At 37.6% G+C, this 27,027-nt stretch overlaps 3 protein-coding genes across 3 annotated transcripts in view; all 3 read right to left on the reverse strand.

Annotated features, from left to right (window-relative positions):
* The window catches only part of LOC310649223 (olfactory receptor 12D3-like), a gene marked incomplete at its 3' end in the record, with an annotated part of 92,108 nt that overhangs the window by 41,377 nt on the left and 23,704 nt on the right, over positions 1-27,027 (reverse strand).
* LOC310649227 (olfactory receptor 12D1-like) lies at positions 3,196-4,134 on the reverse strand (the record flags this gene model as incomplete). The annotated part of the gene is given in 2 exon segments (XM_083377532.1): positions 3,196-4,047; positions 4,051-4,134. Coding segments are annotated over 2 exon segments (936 nt in total).
* The window catches only part of LOC310650046 (uncharacterized protein), a gene marked incomplete at both ends in the record, with an annotated part of 33,234 nt that continues 23,186 nt past the window's right edge, over positions 16,980-27,027 (reverse strand). Inside the window, 4 exon segments of the mRNA XM_083378884.1 lie at positions 16,980-17,917; positions 22,156-22,235; positions 23,290-23,414; positions 24,529-24,941. Coding sequence (XP_083235010.1) covers positions 16,980-17,917; positions 22,156-22,235; positions 23,290-23,414; positions 24,529-24,941 — 1,556 coding nt within the window.

The following is a 27,027-nucleotide window of genomic DNA, read 5'->3' on the forward strand; positions in this document are numbered from 1 at the left end:
TGGCGAGAGTGTTCTCTCTGCCATCCGCTTTTTCTCTGTTGAGAGATCATGAAAAGGGTCAAAATTTGCCCTGGAGGGGTGACAATGAGGAGGCCCTCCAACTGATCGTGGAAGGGTGACAGCCCTCCATTTGATCCAGAGCAGTTCCTTTGGACTGACAAAGAAAAGATCGCCTAGTGCTCCAGTTGCGTCCCTTTCTGGACCGAGATGCCCTATGCATGGTTACCCATGCCCTCATGACTTCTCGCCTGGATTACTGCAATGCTCTTTACATGGGGCTGCCCTTGAAGAGCACCCAGAGACTTCAACTGGTGCAAAATGCGGCTGCACGGGTGCTTATGGGAGTATCTCGGTACTCTCATGTTACACCACTCCTGTGCGAGCTGCATTGGCTTCCGGTTACCCTCTGAGTGTGATTTAAGGTGCTGGTAATAACCTTTAAAGCCCTGCATGGCTTAGGCCTGGGGTACTTGCGAGACCACCTGCTGCCATTGTTAACCTCCCATCGCCCGGTTCACTCCCACAGAGTCGGCCTCCTCAGGATTCTGTTGGCCAGGCAATGCCAGCTGGTGACCCCCAGGGGGAGAGCCTTCTCTGTGGGCACACCGGCCCTCTGGAATGAGTTGCCTCCGGAGCTGCGGACAGTCCCCAACCTTCGGTCCTTCCTCCGTGACCTGAAGACCTGGTTGTTCGAACAAGCAGGCCTGGACTGACTACGATTTTTAATTAGGCTTTTACTGAGTTAAATTGTTTTGTAATTTTGTATTTATTGTTTAATTCTCTTTTAAATTTTTTACTCTATGTTTTTAAATTTTTACTGTTGTGAGCTGCCCTGAGTCCTCAGGGAGAAGGGTGGCATATAAATTTAATAAAATGAAAATGAAATGAAATTAACATGGCCGATCACTAAGCCGTCTCCTGCTGAAAGCCAAAATTACTACCAAGCACAACAAAAAGCAATGTGGAGGATTTGGGTGAGATCTTACCTTTCTTATTTCCCCAATACTTTCCTGTGGGAGCGTTCTGAAAATTTCTTCTCCCCCTTTGGAATAGTGGTGTCTGCCTACTTGGGGAATTAAAGCTTCAAAAGAAATGAAAAGCATAACTAAACTAAATGAATAAACAACTGGGCCTGCACCTTTGGAATATTTGGAGTACCAAAAAGTTCTTATTTTCTACGGGGACCTATTACCCTACTTACTTTTTAAGCTGGGGAAAAAATGGAAACAATTTAAACTGGATAAAAGCCTAATTTGAGTCTGGGAAAAGATTTTACATCCTATTGAGGACATCTTGTGGCAAAGCCTGGTATAGCAAGGAAACTTTCATTGTGAGATCTGGCTGCAGCCTAGATTTGTCCTTGGCACTATTTTTAAAGATAAGAACTTGAAATACCTGGCAGAGAAAAAACTTCTAGGAATAGTGGAGGTGGACATTCAGTGACTCTTATCAAAAATAGCCTCCACCAAAGACCTATCTGTAAACACCATAGAAATGGAGGAATACTACCCACAACTTAACTATAAACTTATACTTTAAAAAAATCCTTGAAGCTACTGAGCAAATGAATTCCAGACTGAAAGATAAAGATGCCAGCTTAAACCTACCAAATGAAGCCCTGATTTCAACTGATGAACTGACCATTTAAAAACAAACAGAAGAGGAAGAAATTAATATCAAAACAGGGGACTCTAAAGAACAACAAGTACAATCTATTGAGAACTTTGACACCCAATCGTTGATTTAAATATAAAACCCACAATCCAAAAAACAACAGAAGCCAAAGAAAGCAACACTAAGATGGAAGGTGTTAAAGATCTTCAAGCACAGTATATTGAGAATCTAGTTAACCAAACAACAACTAGTACACTGGACATGACCTCTTATCCAAGCCAGATGGAACTGGAAGAAGAAGAAGACTGGACTGAACTAATGACAATTATACTATTATTAGAGCAACAATTTAATGATTACAAAGGGGCCAGTTCCTTTGAAAAGTTGACAACCGGATGGTCTCCCTTGATACAAATAATGTGTGTAGGAATGAAGGGAGACCCACTTGAGGACATAAAGGCACTGGTATGGAAGCCTGTTTGGCACAAAAAGAAAGCCAGATTTAAAAAATGGGTTCTTTTCTTTTTTGATTTATAATGATAGAGCCTAAAATTTCTTTTAATGGGCTAAGGGGAATCTTTAAAAGATACAAATTGATTTTATATTTAGGATTTAGATTTGCAAGGGAAATTAAAATTAACTATTAGAACATAGTTTTTGAATTTTATTACAGAACTTGGATTGAGATAATAAAAGTACTTTATTAATAATTGATGAGTCACTAAAATGAGAAATAGAATAAATTTGTGAAATAAAATAAGAATGTATTTAAGCAACAATATATGTATGTTAGACACGATAATTACTATGTAATGAAATAGGGGAAATTTTGGTTGCCCGAAAACTAAGTATTATGGATAAGGTAAAAGGTAAAGGTTCCCCCGCACATGCGTGCTAGTTGTTTCCGACTCTAGGGGCCGGTGCTCATCTCCGTTTCAAAGCCGAAGAGCCAGCGCTCGTCCGAGGACGTCTCCGTGGTCATGTGGCCGGCATGACTAGACGCCAAAGGCGCACGGAATGCTGTTACCTTCCCACCGTAGTGGTCCCTATTTTTCTACTTGCATTTTTACGTGCTTTTGAACTGCTAGGTTGGCAGAAGCTGGGACGAGTAACAGGCGCTCACTCTGTTACGCGGCACTCGGGATTCGACCCGCCAAACTGCCGACCTTCTGATCGACAAGCTCAGCGTCCTAACCCACTGAGCCACCGCATCCCTGCAAGTATTATGGATACTAAAGAGTAATTTGGAGCACTGTAATTGAAATTAGGCAAAATTTAAAAACAGGACATGGATAAGTATAAGTAAAAATATATTGATAATTGTCTCCACTGACCATGTTATAATTAGAACTGTATTAACTTGATTGTGTTATTGTAATTAAGGGAGAGGGATTTTTTGCTTATGTAACCTGAGATATGTACAAAAATATTTTGTTATTGGACTTTTGACTACCTAATCACCATGTTGCTTCATATATATTTGGATGTAAAATTGGAAAATTAATAAAACTTGTTTTAAAAAAAGACTTCTACTTCCGAAAGAAAAGTATAATGGATGTAATATCTTTCCAGCATTTCAATTCACCAGAAAGTTACTCTTTTTTTGTCTATAATCTTTTTCATTGCTCTTTTAACTTCCTGATTTCTCAGTGTATAAATAAGTGGGTTTAACACTGGAATAATTGCACTATATATGAGGGTTACCATCATGTCCTGTTCTGATGAGGTACCCACACTGGGAAGTATGTAATTAAACAACACAGGAACATAAAGTAAAGCCACCACAATTAAGTGTGACCCACAAGTGGAGAAGGCTTTTTGCCAACCACTCTGGGACTGTACTTTGAAAAGCAGAAAAGTAATAATGTAAAGGTAGGAGAGAACGATGAAGGCAAAAGGGCTCATCACAATAGAACCGGTTACAATATTCAGGAGCATGAGGTTGAGATATGTGCTACTGCAGGCCAGTTTCAGCAAAGGCTTGATGTCACAAAAAAAGTGTTCAATGTGATTTGATCCACAGAAGGAAAGGCGAGAAGTCACCACTACGTGAATCAAGGCATGGAAAAATCCAGCACACCAGGCAGCTGCTGCCATTAACACACAAACCTCTTTCCTCATGATGAGAGTGTAATGCAAAGGATTGCATATTGCAACATAGCGGTCATAGGCCATGATTCCAAGGAGAATGCCTTCACTACTTCCCAAGAAGTGGAAAAAATGCAGCTGGATCATGCAGCCCTTGAAAGAAATTGTGTGCAGCTCTGTTAGAAATCCTGCTAGCATCTTTGGTACAGTGACTGTTGAAAAGAAGATGTCAAGGCAAGAAAGATTTCCAAGGAAAAAGTACATGGGAGTGTGGAGGTGTGGTTCTGTTAAGATTAAAATAATAATCATACCATTCCCCACCAATATGGTCAGGTACAACAGCAGTTAGATTGTAAATAGAAGATTTTGATGTTTAAAGAGGTTAATCAGCCCTCTTAGGAGGAATTCGCTCACCTCTGTTTGGTTCTCCATCACTAAAAAGGAAAGAGAAAATCACAAAGTAAATGACATCTTTACAAGATGCAGGTAAAGAACAAAAAAAGAAAAGAAAATAATGATGTGACTGGCTAGTGAAAATTTGGGATGATTCATAAAATTAATAAAATGTGTAAAACATGATTAAACTGTACTCTCATTATTGTTTCATTTATAAATTAACATGTTTTAAATTTTTGCTAAACCAGAATTTTATTCTCCATTCCCTGCTCATTTCCATGTTCATATTCGTTTCTTTGTACACTGCAAAAGCAGAGGCAGGGGCATACCCAAATTGTTTAATAAATTATCAAGCAGCACAGATAGGGCATATGATTCCATTCTTTATGAAATATTCCTAAACAATGGATCCAATCAAGCTACATTAGAGCAGCTAAATATAGATTTTTAATAAGTATACTTAATATATTTATTTCTATATTCAATTTATATATATTTGTTCAAAAAATATCAAATAGAACAGTAATTTAAGGTGTTACCATGGTTCTTCTTGCTTCAGCTTAAATCCCATTACACTCCTACAGAAACAACTTTCAACTATTACCAAACTGGCTAAATTTTTAGTATAGTCATGGCTTGCAGAAGTGTAACCTCTCTTTTACGTTGGTAATTGCTTCAGGCTTTTCTGTAAAACATTTATGTTATTGCTACTTTATTACATTGTTTTATATTGTATTTGTTTTTGTCTCATCCTCTTTTAAATGTTGATCATAGATAATCAATGAGTGAATCTTTGCTTTCTGAAAGTGCCTTCATCTAGCAGAAAACCTAAGAAGGATTATTTTTTTATTAGAATGTCAAAAAAAATCCTTATTTGGATCAAGCAATGAGTACATAATATAAATACTACTCGCAGGATTAATGTGTCTAAAGTATTGTTGTATCATAATGGTAAGTATTCTACTTTCGTCCTGTTTCTTACTCAGATTTATTAAATGATTACCTGCCTCATAGGTCATATTTGCATATTGCAGTATCTGTACATTACCATGAAAAAAACCAGCAGCAGCAACACAACAGCAGCAACAACAAATGGAATGTGTCAAACAGAAATCCCCTAAATAAAATGTCAATTCTAAAGTCTACATCTGTTAAATATTTAGGAAGTTCAAACCTGGATGAGACTTGTTTTCCACTAAAATGTTTATTTTAAAAATGAAGTAGAAAATTTAAAGAGATGCAGGACACAAAGAAAGCTAATATTTGTTTTGATCTGAATATAGCAATATCTCCACTATTACATAGTTTATGGAAAATGTTACTATTTTCATGGTAAGCCGACTCACCTTTAATATGTGTTTAATTAGTGGTGATAGGCTTTACTACACTGCAGATAATACCAATATTCACATATATTATAAAGAAAAATAAAATTATGCATCCATATCCAGCCTCTTTGGTTGTTTCTTAAAATGTCAGGGAAGAAGCATCTATAGCATGAGGAAGCAAAATGGAGCAACAGTAGACTCTGAAACTAAATATGAGGAATTGGTTGTTGTTGTTTTACTTCAGTTATGTCCAGTTCTCAGATATTGCCTAGACATGTCCCTAAAGTTTTCTTGGAAAGGTTTTTCAGAAGTGGTTGGCCATGCCTCCTTTCCAGGAAAGAAAGAAAGAAAGAAAGTGACTGGTCCAAGATCACCCAGCTGTTTTTGTACTTAAGGTAGGACTAGAACTTGTCCCTGGTCTCCTGGTTTCTAGCCTGATGCCTTAAACACTATACCAATTGGCTCTCACTGTAAGAAAATGGTAACTGAAGATAAAATGGCCCAAGAATCAAAAATTAACAATATACAAGAAAGGATATAATTAATCAATTTCTCTTGCAGAATGCATCTTGAATGATTTTTATTTTTTTCAATATGTGTTTGTCTTATAAAGCATAATTTCTGACCACTAGGGAAAAATATACAATTCATGAACTTGATTGCCCATATAGGGATAAAAGTATTGGATGAGAGTAGCTAATTAACATTAATGAATAAAATTGTTTCCCAAGGCATTAGAATAGAGGCATTAATTTTTTGTATGTTTAATAATAAATGTAGGAGAGTATGTTCTAATATATAACAACTTGAGGATTGAAATTAACATTTTAAGTAGTATTAAGGATGAGGGATGAATGAAAATTCAAAATGTATGAAGATCATGTTAAAAAATAATCATACATACCCTTTATACAACAGGCAGTTTTCCAGGCAAAGGAGAACTAGATACAGATACCAAATACAGTTGAAAGTGGGTATCCTAATTTATCCTGCCACCCAGCAATATTCTAGGAATCAGTTTTTCTGCAACTAACAGTCTTAGGATCTAGTCAACAGCCTTAGGATCTAGTCAACTTAAGTTGAATTCTATGGCACCAGCCTCTTTGCTGAATAGCAACCTTCCTGTCTGAGGTCCTTGATTCTATTTCAGGGTTGGCAGTAGAATTTACAGGCTTATGGTCCTGGGGGATTTCAACTTGTCTTTCCTGGGAATGGAGTCTATAATAGCTCAGGAGACATGGGATGGTGACCTGATTTGATTTTTTTGTCAAAGCAGTGATCAAGTGATCTGGATTTGAGGGAGCTGTTTGTGATTCCCTTGCACTGGTGAGCTAATGCCTTGGGGACCATGTGATCCACCCCAAGCCACATAGATATGGGATTAATTTGATTGGTCCTACCCTGATGACTGAATGAGCTGGAAAGATTCCAGAGAGAGCTGGAGATTGTTCCTAATGATCTGTATGATCTAGAAGGTTTTGTTATGAGGGTGACAATACCTTGGATCAGACTGTCCCTGTATGATTTTATTTTTGCTATCGATTCCATTGCTTTCCGTGGTTTACAGAATTGCTGCATGAGATGAAATGGTAGAAAAGATGTTCAAAGCATTGCTAGAGGTCAATAAAAGATCATAACCAAGCATAGGTGAGAGCAGCTACTAATGCCTAGCCTGTGATGGTAGGGATGGCAGAATAAAATATGTGGCTAAAGGAGTGGTAAAGGAGAAGGCTTTGGTTATATTAGTCATGATGTCTGTAGCTGGTTCAATGAAAAAATGTATAAAAGAGATGGTTTGCATCTATCCAAGAAAGGGACTGAGTTACTTGGCAATAAATTCAAAGCTTTTCTGGAGGAATATTTAAACTAAACAATGGGGACAGTGAGTTATAATTGATACAGAACATCACTGTCCCCGGCAATCTAAGAAAATAGGGAAACTCAGGCACCACACAAGTTAAGTAGCAAGTAAACACAAGGTCAGTCATAAAGGACTCAAATGTCCATACACCAATCCACAGAGTATGAACAGTAAGCAGAGTGAACTAGAAATTCAGGTAAATGAGGGCAGATATGATATTGTTGCCATTACAGGAACATAGTGGGATGAAACCCACAAAAGGAACACACAGCTGGAGGGATTTAAATTATTTAAAAGAAACAGACCAAACAAAAGAAGAGGTGGAGTTGCTCTCAATATAACAAATAACTTTGTCTCTACAGAAATAGAGCACAACAATGATGAAAACTGTAAACTTGAATGCATTTGGGTCAATATAAAGGGGAGAAAAATGACATTTCCATAGGTATATACTATAGGCCGCCCAACCAAACAGAGGAAATAGATGATTTTTTTTTGCTAATCAGCTAACTAAGGTCTGTAGGAAGCACATTACAATAGTAATGGGGGACTTTAATTACCCTGATATCAACTGGGAGACAAACTCTGAACCAAGTGGAAGATCAAACAGATTCCTGACAAACCTAGCAGACAACTTTGTCTCCCAAAAAGTAGAGAAGGGAACTAGGGGATTAGTCATATTGGATTTAATTCTCAGTAACAAAGATAAAATGATAGAAAGTGTTGAAGACACAGGAACCTTGGGGGGAAGTGATCATGCAATATTGGAATTCAATATTCTGGAAGCACAAGAAATAGAACACAGACAAACTAGGGTCTTGGACTTTAAGAGAGCTAATTTCAATAAACTTAGAGAGAGCTTGGGAAGGATTCCATGGATGAGAATCCTAAAGGGGAAAACAACTCAAGAAGCTTGAGAAATTTTGAAAAGTGAGATAATAAAGGCCCAGTGTAGCACAATACCAACAAAGAAGAAAAAATAACAGCTCTCAAAAGAAACCAGCATGGATGCATAAAGAACTCTCTGATAAATTGAAAGAAAAAAAGGACACATATAACAAGTGGAAAGAGGAGCACATAACTAAGGCAAAATATCAGAAAATAGCCCATACCTGCAAAGATGAAGTGAGAAAAGATAAAGCTCAAAATGAACTAAGACTTGTGACCAAAGTCAAAAATAACAAAAAAAATCTTCTTTCAACATGTAAAAAACAAGAAAAAAAATGAGGAAATGATTGGTCCATTAGTGGGGGAAAGTGGAAAGAAGGTGACAAGCAACAGGGAGAAAGCAGAACTATTTAACTTATTTTTTGCATCTGTCTTTACACAAAGGGGAAAAAAACAGACCAGCCTATAAAAAATAGTGCCATAAAAAACAGAAAAGAAACACAAGTTAAGATAGGCAAGAAAATGGTAAGTGAGCACCTGTCCAGCCTAGACAAGTTCAAAGCACCAGGACCAGATGGATTACACCCCAAGGTTTTCAAGGAACTGGCAGGTGTGATCTCAGAACCACTCAACTATACTTTTCAAAGATCCTAGAGCACTGGGGATCTACCAGAGGACTGGAAAAGAGCTGATGTAGGTCCCATCTTCAAAAAAGGGGAAAAATGGATCCAGGAAATCACACACCTATTAGCCTAACCTCAATACCTGGGAAGATTCTGGAAAAGATAATCAAACAATGAATCAGTGAACACCTAGAGGCAAACAAAGTCATTACTAAAAGCCAACATGGGTTTATCAAAAACAGATCATGCCAAACAAATCTTATTGCATTCTTTGACCAAGTGACAAAATTAGTGGATCAGAGGAATGCTGTGGATATAATTTACTTGGACTTCAGTAAGGCATTTGATAAAGTAGATCACAACCTACTACTTGATAAGATAGAAAAATGTGGGGGCTTCTGGATGGCAAGGCGACGCTGGAGGCAGCCATTTCTTAGCTGTCAGCCTCGCAGCTCCGTAGAGCCACCGAAAACAGCGCTGATCAGCTGTTTGGCGGCTCGGAAGCCCCCACCTTGGGAGAAGAGGAGGGGGTGAGCGTCCAGGTAGGGGTAGATCTCTCCGGGGCTGCCAGAACTTATAGTTTTGGCGGCGGAAGGATTGACCCCCCCCGAAGCCTGGGCATGCTCCGGACTGCGAGGCGCCTCTGCTCCAGGTTTTTTGGAGCAGAACAGGGCGTTCGCAACCATCCCTGCTAGCAAGGAAGAGCTTTTGAGAACGAGGACGCAGGCAGAGCAATGCAGGAGATTTTGGTGAAGATGATGCTTTGATCTTTAACTCAATGGACTTTGCTGAATCTGCATGTGAAAGTGCGTAGTTAACAATAGAGGGTGAAAATGACGGCTATATCTTCTAAAGTTCCTGCCCTGAGGCAGCAGTCTTCGCTGAAAACTTCATTGTCCTCTGCATCTGAATCTGTATTAGCTTTTACAGCAAAAGATTTGCAGAGTCTGTTGCACGAGATTATGGAAAAGCAAATGCAGCAATTTGTTGAGATAATGGAGAAAAAGTTGGAGGAGAAGTTTACAGAGAAATTAAAAGAAATGAGAGCAGACATTACATCTGCAATAGAGGGCATGGTTAAAGGTATTGAGATTTTGGAGGACAGAGTGGAAGATCTTGCTCAAAATGATATTAGATTGGAAGCCAAAATGACAGAAACTGAAAATGTAATAGAGAAAATGGATTATGACTTGATTTCAACACAGTATTTTCAGATGGAGCTTGCTTTGAGAATCAGAGGCCTTAAAGAAAACCCTAAGGAAAATTTGGAGAAAATGGTTTCTGAGGTTTTGGAAGGGGTGTTGGAGCGACCAGCAGATGAAATAATGGAAGATATAGATAAAGTCTTCCGTGTTAATTCGTGGATTGCAAGACAAAGGAAATTACCCAGATATGTGGTGGTTTATTTCACAAAGAGAAAGATTAGAAATGAAGTTATCCAGGCCTCCTATAATATTGATTTTGTAATGGATGAGCAAAAAGTTTTGATTTTAAAAGAGATTCCTGCAAGAATTTTAAGAAAAAGGAAGGAATTTGCTTTTTTGACACAAGAATTGAGACGACGTGATATTAAGTTTAGATGGCAAATACCAGAGGGTATGGTGGTGACTTATGGAGGTACAAGGCATTGTCTTACCACGGTGGTTCAGGCACGTGATTTTTACAGTAATGTTTTAAAAGTAGTCCCCATATCGTCTTTGGAGTCTACAAAGAAAAAAGGTGACAGAGAGCCTCAACGTTCCAGAGAGAATCCACAAGATGTTGAAGGGTTAACGCAGGCAGATGTGAAAGTTACAGGAGTGGGTCAAATTTCATCACCACGGGAGAAGGCCAGAAATTGGAAGAGGTGTGCTGCTTCTGGAAGAATGAAGCAAACCTGAGGATTTAGTTGCATAATTGCAAGAGATAATAATGTAATAAGGATGCTAGAAGGATTAAGTATGTGGGGATTCATTTTTCACCCTTATAAAATAATTATATAATATTTTGTGTTGCTTTAGTTTGAAGATGATTATGAAAATTTAATTGGGAAGATTTGTAGTAGTGTTTATTGATATTCTGTAGGTTATGCTTTGTTATTTGGATGGAAAGTTGTAAGCCTGGAAGGTAGTGTATGGTATTTTAAGTTGTATAATATATTAGGAGAAGGAAAGGTTGTTATAAATTGTTTTATGTGTGATTGAAATTAATTTGTAATACTTTTATGGGCAATATTGGAGTAGGTAATAGAATATAAGAATATAAGAATGATGTGATTATATATATAATTTTTTTTAAGTTTGGAAGTAATCTATGGTATTTTAATTTGTATAATATATTAGGATAATATGAATTTAAGGTATTATTTTGTATCTGAATAATCATTGATATGATATATATATATATATATATATATATATATATATATATATATATATATATATATATATATATATATATATATATATATATATATATATATATATATATATATGTTTGGAATTTACCTATATGAGTTAAAGTTTGATAGTTTGAATAGCTCAGGATTGTTTGCGTAAGTTAGATCATGATTGTTTGTTTGTATTTTTATATCCTGTGTTTTGGTATTAGATTGGAAAGTATTATTTTGTATTTGTATAATTATTGATATGATATATATATATATATATGTTTGGAGTTTTCTTATATGAGTTAAAGTTCGGTAGTTTAAATAGTTTAGGATTGTTTGCGTAAGTTAGATCATGATTGTATTTTTATACCCTGTATTTTGCTCTGGGAAGCCGGGGGGGGGGAGAGGGGAAAGGGAGGGAGGGGTTGGGGAGGGTTGGGGAGGGGGAAGAGGGTGGGGGGGAAGGGGTTGGGAGGGTTTTTTTTCTTTTTTTTTGGTTTGCTAAAGATAAAATGTATTGTGAAACTTTTTAATAAAAAAAAAGATAGAAAAATGTGGGTTAGACAGCATCACCACGAGATGGATTCGTAGCTGACTGTAAGGCTGTAATCAGTGTAGTTTCTCAATGGAACTACATCTAAATGGAAGGAAGTGTGTAGTGGGGTGCCCCAAGGCTCTGTTCTGGGCCCAGTGATCTTCAACATCTTCATCAACAATTTGGATGAGGGGATAGATGAGGAACTCATCAAATTTACAGATGACACCAAGCTGGCAGGAATAGCTAATACTCCAGAAGATAGGCTTAACATACAGGAATATCTTGAACACTGGGCACTATCTAACAAAATGAAATTCAATGGTGAAAAAAATAAGGTTCTACATTTGGGCAGGAAAAACCAAATGCACAAGTATAGTATAGGTGGTACCTTGATCAATAGGAGTTACTGTGAGAGGGATCTTGGAGGCCTAGTGGACAATCACTTAAATATGAGCCAGCAGGGGTGCTGCAGTTGCCAAAAAAGCCAACACAGTGCTTGGCTGCATTAACAGAGGGATAGAATCAAGATCATATGAAGTATTAATACCACTTTACAATGCCTTGGTAAGGCCACACCTGGAATACTGCATCCAGTTTTGGCCACCAGGATGTAAAAAAGATGTTGTGGACCCGACCCCCGCACCTGTCCAAACCAAGGAAGAGGACTCTGAGGATGATGGGGAAGAACTGGCAAGGCCTTCCTCACCGGGGCCCTCCTCTCTGGCAAGGCCTCCATCTCCATTTGAAGGCCGAGAGGAGCAGCCTGGGAGTAGTCAGGTTGGGAGGGAGCTCAAGCAGCTGCAGGAAATACAGTCTAGTGAAGATGACTCGTGGCTGGACCCTCAAGAAAGACACAGGGCCAAGCGTTTGCAGCAATGTAGGTTTAGTAGGAGGGCCAGGGAGTAGCTGAGTCATTGAGCCACACCCCATAAGGTACAAAAGGGGGTGTGGCTGCTCTCAGAACTTTGTGACAAACAATTTAATTCACCACAGCTTCTGGTCATGCCTGTTGGATTTCTCTACCTGTGTGAACCCTGGTCTAGATTTCGTTCCTACGCTTCTTCATCTCAGCTTTTTGGTTTGTTTGTCTGGACTTTCTTGGACTTTCTTGTTGGCAGTTATCTCATGTCAGTGAATGTTTAAGATAACTAGCCTATTTTGGCTGACTGTGGGTAGCTTGTTGCCAAGACTTTATCGGACAGCAATTATATTGTGGTATAAAGACTTAACCCTTTTTTTCGTACCTGCTTGTCTGTTTGTTTGTACCTTGAGGGAGGGGGAACAGAACAAATGATGTTGAGACTCTAGAAGAAGTAGAGATAAGAGCTGCAAAGTTGATTAGGGGACTGGTGGCTGAAACATATAGAGAACAGTTGCTGGAATTGGGTATGTGTAGTTTAACATAGAGAAGGTTGAGGGGTGACATGATAGCAGTGTTCCAATATCTCAGGGGCTGCCACAAAGAACAGGGAGTCAAGCTATTCTCCAAAACACCTGAAAGCAGGACAAGAAGCAATGAATGGAAACTAGTCAAGAAGAAAAGCAACCTAGATTGCTGTCAGGAGAAACTTCCTGACAGTTAGAACAATTAACTAGTGGAACAACCTGCCTCCAGAAGTGGTGAATGCTCCAACACTGGAAGTTTTTAAGAAGAGACTAGACAGCCATTTGGTATAGGGTTTCCTGCCTGAGCAGGGGCTTAAACTAGATGACCTCCAAGGTACCTTCCAACATCATCATCATCATCATCATCATCAATCATCATCACCACCACCACCACCACCATTATTATTATTATTATTATTATTATTATTATTATTATTATTATTATTGTTATTATTATTATTTTATTATTATTATTATTTTTTTTTTATTATTATTATTATTATTATTATTATTATTATTATTATTATTATTATTATTATTATTATTCATAAAACATGATACTCAGTCTACTGAACACTCAAATTGAGTGGTATTAATGGTTGACATGGGTTGCTGCCAGCATCCTAGGTATTAACCAGGTATCTCCTTAAAATGTAAGGTGTTCTGAGTAGCGCAGCTTTTTGTAGCTTTGCTAGAGTTATTGCAGGAAGCTGCAATTTCTTGATGTATTTTGCAAAGTTTTTGGACATAGTTCCCAGTGTCCCGATGACAATGTGTATCACTATTAAGTGTTTTATCCATAATTGTGCAGTTTCGATGGCCAGGTCACAGTATTTTGTAATTTTTTCCAGTTCTTTTTCTTCAACTCTGGCATCTCCTGGTACAGTGATATCAATCAGCTGTACGTTTTGGTTCTCTGCAATTGTGATATCTGGTGTGTTGTGTTATAAATGGTGATCTGTCTGTATTCAGAAGTTCCACAAGATCTTCACCCTCTCATTCTCGACAACTTTTTCCACCCTCCCACGTCTTTTCGGACACAGGCAAGTCGCATTTTTTACACAATGCCCAGTGCATTAGTTTAGCAACTTGGTCATGTCTAGTTTTGTAATCAGTTTGTGTGATTTTGCTGCACTCACCTATTAAATGTGAAACAGTTTCAGCTTTGTTGTTGCAAAGTTGGAAATTTGGATTGTCAGTAGATTTTTGTATTTTCGCTTTCATGGCATTAGTTTGTAGTGCTTATTCTTGAGCAGCCAGTATTAAGCCTTCTGTTTCTTTCTTGATATTTCCCATCTTAAGCCATACCCATGTCAAGTTGTTATCATATTTTCCTTCAATGTTTTTCAAATGTTGTCCATGCAAAACTTTGGTTTTCCATCTATTTAATTTATCATCCAGCCATTTTTCCTTATATTCTGCCTTTGTTTCTGTTATTTTGATAATGCTCTCTGTTTTCACAGCTTGCAACAATTTTTCTGTTGTTGCTGTTGTTGTTGTTGTTGTTATTGTTGTTGTTATTATTATTATTATTATTATTATTATTATTATTATTATTATTATTATTATTATTATTTCCTTATTGTGTCTGCAGATTGCTGTCTTCTGGCCTGGCTTTTTTTGACCCCAGCCCATTTGAACAAGGGGAACTCAGTGATTCATGTGCAGAGCCAGAAAGAGGAATTTTCAGAGCATTTGTTGGACAAAACTGCCCAAATTTCTTCCCAGTTAGATACCAGTTGAGTGAAGTTCTGGTAAAGATATCTAGGCATAGTCTTACCCTGTTATATTGGAATGGTTTGAATCTGTTGGGCTCAGGAAGTAGATGGGATCAACTTGATTGCAAACCACACCACCTTCTCCTTAGAACCATGCCTCTGTTTGCTAGCTTGCTGCCCTGAATGGGACAATTCTGGCAACTGTTAATTCATCTTTGAGAGAGGAAGTTTTCCTTCACCTTTCAAGGAGACATAAGTTCATCCCCATCCTCAAGAAGGCATTGCAGAATCACACCATAATGGACATTTTTAATCCAGTGTTCAATCTCTGTTTTCTAAGGAAGGTTGTGGAGAAGGTGGTCATGCAGCAGCTTCAGTGAACCCTAGATGAAGTGAATTATCTAGATACCTTTCAGTCAAATTTCATGCCTGGACTGTATTATATGTAAATAAGTTATTATTAATGTTAAATGTGTTAAAGTTATGAGGTAAAGCCGTCTGACAGGAGAACACGCGGGAATTTTGACAGCTGTCAAAATTCCCCAGCAAAGCGCAAGCGCAAACCGGTTGACAGCTCACGGCTGTCAAAACAATGCGGAACCGCCCAGCCACGAGGAGAGAGAGCTGTCAGAAAACGCGGAGACGATTGGAGGAGAGAACCGTGGCGCAAAAAGACTGGCCTCTGATTGGACCAGCTGGCTGGCTGCCGGCTACAAAAGCCGAGCCCGTCTGTACCTTCTTGCCTTGTTCTGAATAAACCTTGTTAATAAGCCAGATGTCACTGAGTGGTCATTCAGTCACAGAAGGAAACAGCCTTGCTCATAGTTTTAAATGATTTCTGGAAGAAATGGGATGTGGGTAATGCATTCATCCTGGTTCTACTTGATCTGTTTAACATCTACATGAAACTGCTCATCTATCACTATGGATAAAGTATCATATATATACTAACAAGACACAATTATATCTCTGAGCCCCTAGAAATGCCATAGTAGTGCTTCAAATGTCATATAATGTAGAATGTAGGAGTCTAGATGGGGAACAACAGGATACTTGCCTAAACCCTGGCAGGATTGAATGGCTAGAGGTTTTAAGGCCTTACTAATCTGGGACTTAAACATCTTTGGTGCTGGATGTGGTGGCACTATCCCAAACAGATCAGATGCACAACCTGGTCCTTCTGGCTTCATAACTCCTGCCTGAGGAACAGATGGAAGCCATAACCAGGAGTGCCTTTGCATGACTTCTGCTGTGCTCCAGTTGTGCCCATTCCTGGATTACGAGAGTTTGCACAGTTATTCATGCCTGATCATCTCCTGGATGGACTACTAAAATGTACTCTATAAGGGCTACCTTTGAAGTACATATAGAAGCTTCAGCTGGTACAGAATGCGGCAGCATGAGCAGTTGTTGTTTTTTCCCCCCTATAAAAACAGTTGTCACACTATATCCTAAATTCCAGATACTCCTTTCAACTGGGACACATGTCAAGATAATTATATTTCTGGGGAACCGGTTGACACATACTTTTACTCAACCAAATTTATAGATGGCATTCTAATAGCTCATCAGCAAGATTTTCAAATGAGCTGAAATAATTTTTCAAAGGAGTGTAATTTAAACATTTAATTTTGTTTAATTGGGGGGGGGGGAAGTAAGTCATATTGAGACCAGTAAGGAGCATTTATGGTGTTGTGCGATTTGATTCTTTATTATAAAACAAAGTATTATTGTACATTAATAGTATGCTTGCAAATCAGTCTTTCCCATCATAAGTAATTCAAACAGGCTTCAAATGATTTTCATCCAATAAATAAATGAGAATTGAGAGGTTAGGAGAGATGGAGAATTTTTTAAGGATCAATCTGTAGAAATAGGACTGTAGAAATCAGCCACACACACAAAAAAGCTCACTGCTCAGAGCATATTGTCATGTCAATGTCATCTCAATTATTTTTGCTGGTATAAAATGTTAAAAAAATGGTGAGATGACTATTTATTTATTAAATTATTTGGTGCCCATTGCATATCAAAACATCTATGGGTGGATTTATACAATCATATCAATCAATCTAACTGAATGGATTGGAACAATGCCAGTTTTGGCAAATTTGAAATTTTATTTGTGAAATTGAACCATCCTGGAAAGAATATCATTCCAGCTTTTGTTTTCATGAGGAACTGAAAATCTTTTTCTTAACAGTTTTTTTCATCGCCCTTTTAACCTCCTGATTTCTTAATGTATAGATAAGTGGATTTAAAACTGGAGTAACTGCACTGTATATGAGGGTTAATGTCATCTCCCGTTGTGATGGGGCACCCACAGTGGGGAGCATGTAATTAAACAGCACAGGAACATAAAGTAAAGCCACCACAGTCAGGTGGGATCCGCATGTGGAGAAAGCTTTTTGCCGAGCACTCTGGGACTGTATTTTGAAGAGAAGGAAAGTGATAATGTAGAGGTAGGAAATTATTGTGATGATAAAAGGGGTCATAGCAACAAAACTGGTAACAGTACTGAGGAGCATGAGGTTAAGGTATGTGCTACCGCAGGCTAATTTCAACAAAGGCTTGATGTCACAGAAAAAGTGTTCAATATGATTTGGTCCACAGAAGGGAAGATGAGCAGTTACCACTGCATGCATCAAGGCATGGAAAAAACCAATGAACCAGGCAGCTGTTGCCATCAGGAGACAAACCTCTTTTCTCATGATGAGAGTGTAATGCAAAGGTTTACATATTGCAATGTAGCGATCATAGGCCATGACTCCAAGGAGAATGACTTCACTGCTGCCCAAGAAGTGAAAAAAATGCAGCTGGGTTATGCAGCCCTTGAAGGAAATGTGCAGATGTGAAAAAAATCCAGCTAACATTTTTGGAACAGTAACTGTGGAATAGAAGATGTCCAGGCAGGAAAGATTTCCAAGGAAAAAGTACATGGGAGTTTGAAGATGTGGTTCAATTAAAATAACAACAACTATAGCAACATTCCCCACTAATGTGGCCAGATATAATAGCAAGAAGATTATAAAAAGTACATTATAAAGTTTGAAGAGATTTGTCAGCCCCACTAAGATGAATTCACTCACTTCTGTTTGATTTTCCATCACTAAAATAAAAAAAAGATTATGCAGGATAAATTAAATGTTAACAAATTATATTTAAAGTAGCTAAGTACACTACATATGTATCTACCAAACTAAATCCATCTTCTGAGTCAGATAATATTGGAACATAGACATTTGGATAAATAATGACACTATTTCATTTATTAAGCCAAAGTGACATAGCTACAGTGACAAAACCATCCAAGCAGAGGTAAGTTTATAAAATGTAAACCTGACCCTGATAATAGAACGATGACTTAAAAAATAACAATGACCTCCTGAATTCTATCCTTTGAATTTAAATCTGCTAAAATATTATTGAATTAAGATCCTTTCCATTTTCCTAATTATAAAGATCTAGGTCACCAAATTCTAGTATTATCTGCCATTTTAAAAGTCTCTTCAGGTGTTCAGTATAGATTGCTTGTTCAATTCACAGATTCTGCCGAGAAGAAAGGAACATTTCTAGCTGTTGCTATATGCCACAAGTTATCACTCCCCAAAACATGACCTCTTAGGAAACTATTGTTGTTGGTTCTGACAAGTGGTTACTTATCAGAGTGATAAAACTATAAGAATGAGAAACAGAATCTGAAGACATTGAGGAAATTTGAATACTGTTTTCTTAGAAGAAGGAAATAGCTTTTTTACAGTATGATCAGTCTAGGCTGTTCATACTGTACAAGATTCATCAGATACTCATTTTTAATTAATTAATTTTAAACAGTTCATACCTTGATAAGACCTATTTCCTACTAGGGTATAAAGAAAGATCACTGAAGATAAAATGGCCCAAGAGTTAAAAAAAAAAAATCAGCTGTGTGTAATTAGAAAGAATGCAAGTAATCAGCCTTCCTTGTAAAACTCACTCAGAATGATTTGCATGTTTTCAAAAACGTGATTCATTTATAAACATATCGTGCCATTAGGGAAAAAAGGAGTAATCTGTGGAATAGAGTTCTTGATTGTTCTTATGAGGATATATTTATCTATTTTGAGCATGCACATAATTTGTGCAGCCAATTAATCAATTATAATTTCAGTAGAAAAATAATACTCCCATTCCATTCCCCCCACCAATATTTTGGAATATGAAGACAGAAAAAAAAGGTAGGAGAGTCTGTTATAATAATATTCCAGTGACAACTGAAATTAACCTTTAATTTAGGATTAAAAACAAGGGATGTGGCAAATAATTTAGATATTCTACTTATTTAGTATTCACCCTCTCAATGCATGCTACTGCATAATATATCTTGGGTATCAGTATGGGGATCCTATTCAGTTTGAAAATAATCACCTCAGGGCCAGATGCAACACAATATGTAGCAACTATTGTATGTCTAGATGTTCTGTCCAACATGTCTCACCATTTCTCTCCAACTTGTGCTTCCTAGTACTATTTACAGAGAGGACTAAAGATATTTGAGATGAAAGTGATGACACTTAAGTGTGAAAAGTGTGCAGTGGGATTAATCTGCTTGGAGGAGAATTACAAAATTAACAAAAACAGTGGGGTGGTACTATTTAGATTCATTGGTAACTTTAGATGTTTTTAATCATGTATATTCAGTTAATTTCCCTTGATTTAAAACAGATATAAAATAACTCACATCTATTTTACTATTTATATCACCCAGATACCACATTCTTCAAAATAAACCGATTTGTGTTGTAAAATTGAGAGAAGTGAAGTAACCAAGGCCTAATTGTGTTCCAGTTCTTATGTTGATCTGAGAGGTTCAGGTTATTCAGTTTGCTTTAAATTATGGATCCAAACAAATAAAAAAATCTCTGCCTTCTCAAACTGAAGGAAATGTTAAACATAAATTACTCATGAATTTGAACCTTAATGCCCAATCTCTCTCTCTCTCTCTCTCTCTCTCTCTCTCTCTCTCTCTCTCTCTCTGTGTGTGTGTGTGTGTGTGTGTATGTGTGTATGCATATCAGTCTCCCTTTAATTCTTTGTTAGCAATCTAAAATTTACACAAATATGAGCTGTCACTGTTGTGACTACTGCCTATCGATGGCCTTCGGTTAGGACGAAACAGGAAATAAAGATTTGTCCCATGTTTGGGGCCTAGCAAGGTAATCTAAATAGTTAACAAGCATTTAACACATATCTCCCTTGCTTCTCAGCTAACAAAGTGAGATAGAGCTTGTGGCCTAGAGGTTAAAACAACGGCCTAATGTGCAATCAGCCCAGGTTTGAACTCAGAAGGGTATGGCTGACTGATGAAAACAAATAAGTTTGAAATGCATATCAGTCTCCCTTTAATTCTTTGTTAGCAATCTACACAAATTTACACAAATATGAGCTGTCACTGTTGTGACTACTGCCTGTCGATGGCCTTCGGTTAGGCTGAAACAGGAAATAAAGATTTGTCCCATGTTTGGGGCCTAGCAAGGTAATTTAAATAAGTTAACAAGCATTTAACACATATCTCCCTTGCTTGTATATGTATATGTATATGTATATGTATATGTATATGTATATGTATATGTATATGTATATATGTTCTGAGGTTTTCGCGGGTGTTCATATGTGGATCTTTGGTTATTCGGGTTTTTCCCCGCATAGAACTAAAGGTGTAGGGGCGACGTTTCGACGGAATCCCATCCGTCATCATCAGGCTGGTGGCTTCTGCTTCCTTCTTCTGGGAGAAGCATGTGGCTGTTTGTTCCTCTTTTTTAAACTGCCAGAGGGGGTGTGTTCTGTGGGTGGAGGTGTGCTCTGATTAGGTGGGGGAGTAAGTGTGTTCTGATTGGGTGGGAGTGTGTTTTGAATGGTGGGTGTGTTCTGATTGGGTGGGGGTGTGTTCTGAGTATATGGGCTGGAACAGAACACACCCCCACCCAATCAGAACACACCCACCATTCAAAACACACTCCCACCCAATCAGAACACACTTGGTCCCCCACCCAATCAGAGCACACCTCCACCCACAGAACACACCCCCTCTGGCAGTTTAAAAAAGAGGAACAAACAGCCACATGCTTCTCCCAGAAGAAGTAAGCTAAAGCCACCAGCCTGATGATGACGGATGGGATTCCGTCGAAACGTTGCGCCTACACCTTTAGTTCTACACGGGAAAAAACCCGAATAACCAAAGATCCACATACAAACACCCGCGAAAACCTCAGAAAACATATATATAAGGCTGAAAACAGGAAATAAAGATTTGCCCCATGTTTGGGGCCTAGCAAGGTAATCTAAATAGTTAACATTTGAAACATATCTTCCCTTGCAGAAAAAAAGCTAACAGAGCGAGAGAGACCTTGTGGCTTAGAGGCAAATAACACTGCCTCATATGCAATCAGCCCTGGTTCGAATCTCAGAAGGGTATGGCTGGCTGAGGACGACTAAGGAGTCAGAAATGCATCTCAGTTTCCCTTTAATTCTTTGTTAGTAATTTACACAAATATATATATATATATATATATATATATATATATATATATATATATATATATATATATATATATATATATATATATATATATATATATATATATGTGTGTGTGTGTGTGTGTGTGTGTGTGTGTGTGTGTGTGTGTGTGTGTGTGTGTGTATACATATATATATATATATATATATATATATATATATATATATATATATATATATATATATATATGTTAATTGTTTGTTAAGCATTCAGAATACACTTGCTTAGTCCCAGACACGGGACAAATCTTCTTTCCTGTTTCAGCCTAGCCCAAGGCCATCTACAGGCAGTATCCACAGGACTGGCAGCTCATATTTGTGTAATTTTTTTTTTTGCTTGCTAACAATTCTTTGTTAGCAAGCCAAACACACACACACACACACACACACACACACACACACACACATAGTCTACTGATCATTTACTTTGCTACTGCATTATTTCCATCTTTTGATGATTTCTATCCAGTTGATTTTTTTTAACTTCTGAAAGTTGTTGACTCCTAAGGAAATCAAGATCTACAGTATATATCTTGCAGACACTGAAAAAAGAGTGATTTAATTCCCTTTTATAAACATAGTAGTTTCTGGCATGAAGTTTTCATTCATTCATTCATTCAATTTATACAGCCAACCATCTCACATTCATGACTTTGTGTGGTTTACAATCAAAACATAAACAGTATCCAAAACATACAACAGCAGTACAAATAATACAAACTTCAAAAACAATTAATCAACAGTAGTCACCAGGAGTTCAAGAACAATATAGCCATTTTATGGGCTGCTCACCATTCTCTATTTCCCAGGCAGATAGCAAAGCCAAATGCTCAGGTCCTTCTGAAAGACCATCAAAGTTGTGGCCATCTGACCTTGGAGAGAATTAAGTTTCATAGAGCAGGTACATCAGCAGAAAAAGTCATCCTCCAAGATCCTGCCATATAACATTCTACAATTATTAAAATAATGAATTCATTTTTTTCAGTTTTATGCAAAATCCATAACAGGATTCTAATCAAAATAAAAGTGCAAGAGATACTTCATGGGTCTGGCAGGGTGTGAGAGGGGGAATCATCTTATCCATGCAGCTTCCCAACCCAAGTACCACTTCTTGTACACCCCATGCACAATTGTGAACTCACACCCAATTGCACTCTCTTGCTCATTTTTCCACCATTCAGCAGCTATTTACAATTCTACTTACTTGCTCACTAAATTTCTTCTTGCAAATTTCTTTCAAATAAATAAATGGGGAAATTGGCAGGAAAGGGAGGGAAGGAAGATGGGAGGGAGGGAGGGAGGGAGGGAGGGAGGGAGGGAGGGAGGAAGGAAGGAAGGAAGGAAGGAAGGAAGGAAGGAAGGAAGGAAGGAAGGACCCTTCCCCAGATGCCTCTTTTGATGTTCATTCAAAGGAGGATGAGCTGATCCCAGGCATATGAGGAGGGGAGCCAATGGCTCCAATACTGGGGCTGTGAATCCAAGTGAGGTGGAGTGGCTGCAGGGAGAACAACCAGATGAGCAGCCATCTGAAAGTTGGATAGTTGAGGTGCAGCTACACTAGGAAATCCCTGAGGCTTTGGATGGAGGAGCACAAAGCTGTCAGCAATGAGGAAGAAGAACTTCCTTCTCCACCTGAACTGAGAGCACATAGGGCAAAGAAAAGACAGGAACAATGGATGGCAGTCTGACTACTTGTGAGGTGGCATCATTGTCCCTTCTTAATGATCTGTACCAGGAGCTGGCTATTTAGCAAAATGGAAGAAGGGAGCAATGCTGCGAACAATGTGTCAGTTTCCTGACTAAGTGCGCTCCTGTGCTTGTAACTCTTGTTTTGGGCTTTGCATTGTGTTTCAGGGACTCTGGACTTGTTTATGACCTTTGGATTTACTTTGACTTTGTGGAATTGGCTTTGGTTATTGGACTTACCCTTTGTCTTGTGGATTTGCCTTGGATTTGGGGATTTGTTCTGGTTTTGCAGACTTGTCCTGACACAGTGGAGCTGCCTTGGTTGAATTCATTGCAGGTGTTTTGTTTGTTAATGAAGGGAATTTCTTGGGAATATTAATTCAGAGTTGGAATCTTCAATAAAGACTCCTAACTCCTCAAAATGTGGGTGGGTGTAAGTAGGACAGCACAGAAGATTTCTGATGCTACCTTTCAACTTTCCACAAAGAAAGTCGATGGCGAAGCCAGCAGGCAGTCAGAAGTCCCTTTTGCTCCCACTACTTTTTTGCCCACACATAGTTATTCTGGTTCTTTGTTAAGATAAAGAAATATTTGTGAAATGATGACCTAATGGAGCATGGCATTGTCAAGGTTATTTTAAATTTTCTTACACTGACTACTTTTTAAGCTTTTTTGACAAATGTTTTAAGTCTTTTTTTAAAAAAAAATCTTTATTCCTTTCTAATTCAGAAAAAAATAACTCATCAAGTGAATTTTTTATCCTGCCACTCAGAAAATCTCTCCTTAGCTGTAAATTAGTTTATCTAAGAGTGGTTAGGAAAAGAGGCTTATTTATTCATATTCCTTATGAAACTTAAAAGAGCTTATTTGAAAAACTGTAGCTTGAGAAATGATAGAAGGTCCACTTGTGATATTGAACCATCATAACTGCAATATCTTTCCAAAATTTCCATTAACCAAAAAGAGGTTGCTTTTTCTCCATACTTTCTTCATTGTTAGCTTAACCTCCTGATTTCTCAAAGTATAAATAAGTGGGTTTAAAACTGGAGTAATTGCACTATATATAAGGGTTATTATCATATCCTGTTTTGATGAATTACCCACAGTGGGAATCATATAATTAAACAATACAGGAACATAAAGTAAAGCCACCACAGTTAGGTGGGATCCACAGGTAGAGAAGGCTTTTTGCCAACCACTCCAGGACTTAACCTTTAAAAGAAGGAAAGTAATAATATAGAGGTAGGAGAGAAGTATGAAAATAAAAGGACCCATAACAATACAACTGGTCACAATACTGAGGAGCATAAGATTCAGGTATGTGCTACCACAGGCCAGTTTCAACAAAGGCTTGATGTCACAGAAAAAGTGTTCAATATGATTTGATCCACAGAAGGGGAGGTGAGCAGTCACCACTGCATGCATCAAGGCATGAAAAAATCCAGCAGACCAGGCAGCTGCTGCCATTAGGAGACAAACCTCTTTTCTCATGATGAGGGTGTACCGCAGAGGATCACATATTGCAACATAACGGTCATAGGCCATGATTCCAAGGAGAATGACTTCACTACTTCCCAAGAAATGGAAAAAGTGTAGCTGGACCATGCAGCCTCTGAAGGATATTGTGTGCAGCTCTGAAAGAAATCCAGCTAGCATATTTGGTACAGTGACTGTTGAAAAGAGAATATCAAGGCAGGAAAGGTTTCCAAGGAAAAAATACATAGGAGTGTGAAGGTGTGGTACAGCTAAAAGTATAACTATAATAGCACCATTCCACATTAATGTAGCCAGATACAAAAGCATGAAGATTGTAAAGACAAGATACTGAAAGTTGGAGTGAATGGTCAAGCCCATTAAAATGAATTTGTTCATTTCTGTTTCGTTTTCCATCACTAAAAAAGAAGGAAAGAAAATAACAAAAAAAGAGATAAATATCTATAAAGCATTAAATCTCATCTGTTTTAACTCAATCCCATTTCTGAGCATGACAGAGACAATGTAATATGACACAGATATGTAGATAAAGACAATTTTGTGGATGGCGCTACCATCAGTGACAGAGCTACGTACAATGGCGAAAATAATGGAGTCATCTAAGCATGTATTTAAAAAGTGTTTGCCTCTGCCACTTTGCAGAAATAGTAGAATGATTTTGGTCACTATGGAAGGAGAAAAGTGCTTTCTTCAACTCAACTTAATCAACTCACTATTTTTGGTTAACACTCCTGGTTTTTGTTCTCTTCTTTAGATCACAGTCTTCTAGGTTTCCAGATTCTAAAATTATTTATTAACTGAGATGTGCCTTTAGTGCTCACAAATCAGTGAGAAACATTATCAGCAAACATTGGGGGGGAAAGGCCACCTTCTTAAAAAAATAAAAGTCATGGAGATGTTGAGAATTTATTTTGACAACGTGAAAGGCTAGAGATGAATTACAAGATGCAAGAGATTTTGAACCTGTCCTACTGTATTATGCCATAGAACTTTGTTGGCATGTAATGAAAGCTACCAGCTGTTAATCCCATTTCCAAGCCTCTTTTCCTCAGAGCCTTCCTAAATTCTTTTAAAGGTTCCCCCTTTAATACCCGCCACTCTTCTTCTCCTACAATAATGGTTTCGTATAACACTCACAGCCCTCAATTCCTTGCCAACTAAGGTATGAATGGTTTTGCTTTTTGTTTTATCTGTATGAATGAATATCCAAAAAGATAGCAAGCTACTACAGTATTGCCAAGAGTAGACTCATTGCTCAGCTATTTGATTTACAACGTATTTTTTTTACATACGATGGAATTATAAAAAGAGCCAATTTGATGCAGGGGTTAAGGCACCAGGCTAGAACATGAGAGCATATGAGTTCAAGTCCCACCTTAGGCATGAAAGCCAGCTGAGTGACTATGAGCCAGTCACTCTCTTTCAGCCCAATCTCAACATAGGAAGGATTATTGCATTGGGGAATACAGGGGCAGGAAGGAGTATTAGGTGTGTCTGTTGCATTGAGTTATTTATAAAAATGCTAAAAAGGTGGAAAATAAAAAATAAAAAAATACATGCTTGATGTGCAATATTCCATTTTTTAAAGTCAACAACTGAAACTGGTGTGTGAAATCTCTGCAGGACCTTTCAAAATATACCCATATTTCTTTTCTGACAGTTTCTTTGTCTAGCAAGAAAGTTGAGAAAGCCTGTCCTTCAAACAGAATCTTCTAAAAATCTCTGTTGGTCAGAATAATAATTATATCATACAACTACTACCTTCTGGATTAATCTATGTTAGGTCTTCACATATCATGATGAATACTTGCTTTCTCTTTGTTCTTTTCCTTAGGCACATTTATTGTATGTTTGCCTGCCTCAAAAAAATAGGTTCCTGTATATTATTTGTCAAACATACTGTAATATTTTGACTCCAAGTTAAATATTTAGATAATTCATACCTCATTGAGACATCTTTTCCATTAAATAAGAGGAAATTATAACTGAAGACAAATTTGCCCAAGAGTCAAAGGAAACAACAGAGTGTAATTAGAAGGGATGCAAATAATCAATCTTCCTTGTAGAAAGTATCTTGAATGATTTTCACCTTTGCAAAACATGTTTGCTTTATAAAACTTCATTTCTTGCCATTAGAGGAAAAAAGTTATCACCCAATGAACCTATTATTCTTAATTGGTTGTGAGGAAATACATTTGTTGAAATTGATTATGCATATAAATTGTGTAGCTGATTATTCAACTATTATTTGCAGCCAATTATTCAACTATAATCTCAATGGATTAATTTATTATTCCCCCAGGTGTTAAAATAGGCCATGATTCTATTTTTATTTTCAATAAAAATGAACAGGACATATTCAGGTATAAGCCAATGATGATTGAAAATATTGTTTGATGCAGTAATAAGGACTAGGGATTCATGAAATAATCTGTCAAGGAAAGAAACACAGACATGAAACTCAGATAATGACTTAAAGGAATC

The sequence above is a fragment of the Vipera ursinii genome (assembly GCF_947247035.1).
Source record: "Vipera ursinii genome assembly, chromosome: Z".
Taxonomy (NCBI): Eukaryota; Metazoa; Chordata; class Lepidosauria; order Squamata; family Viperidae; genus Vipera; species Vipera ursinii.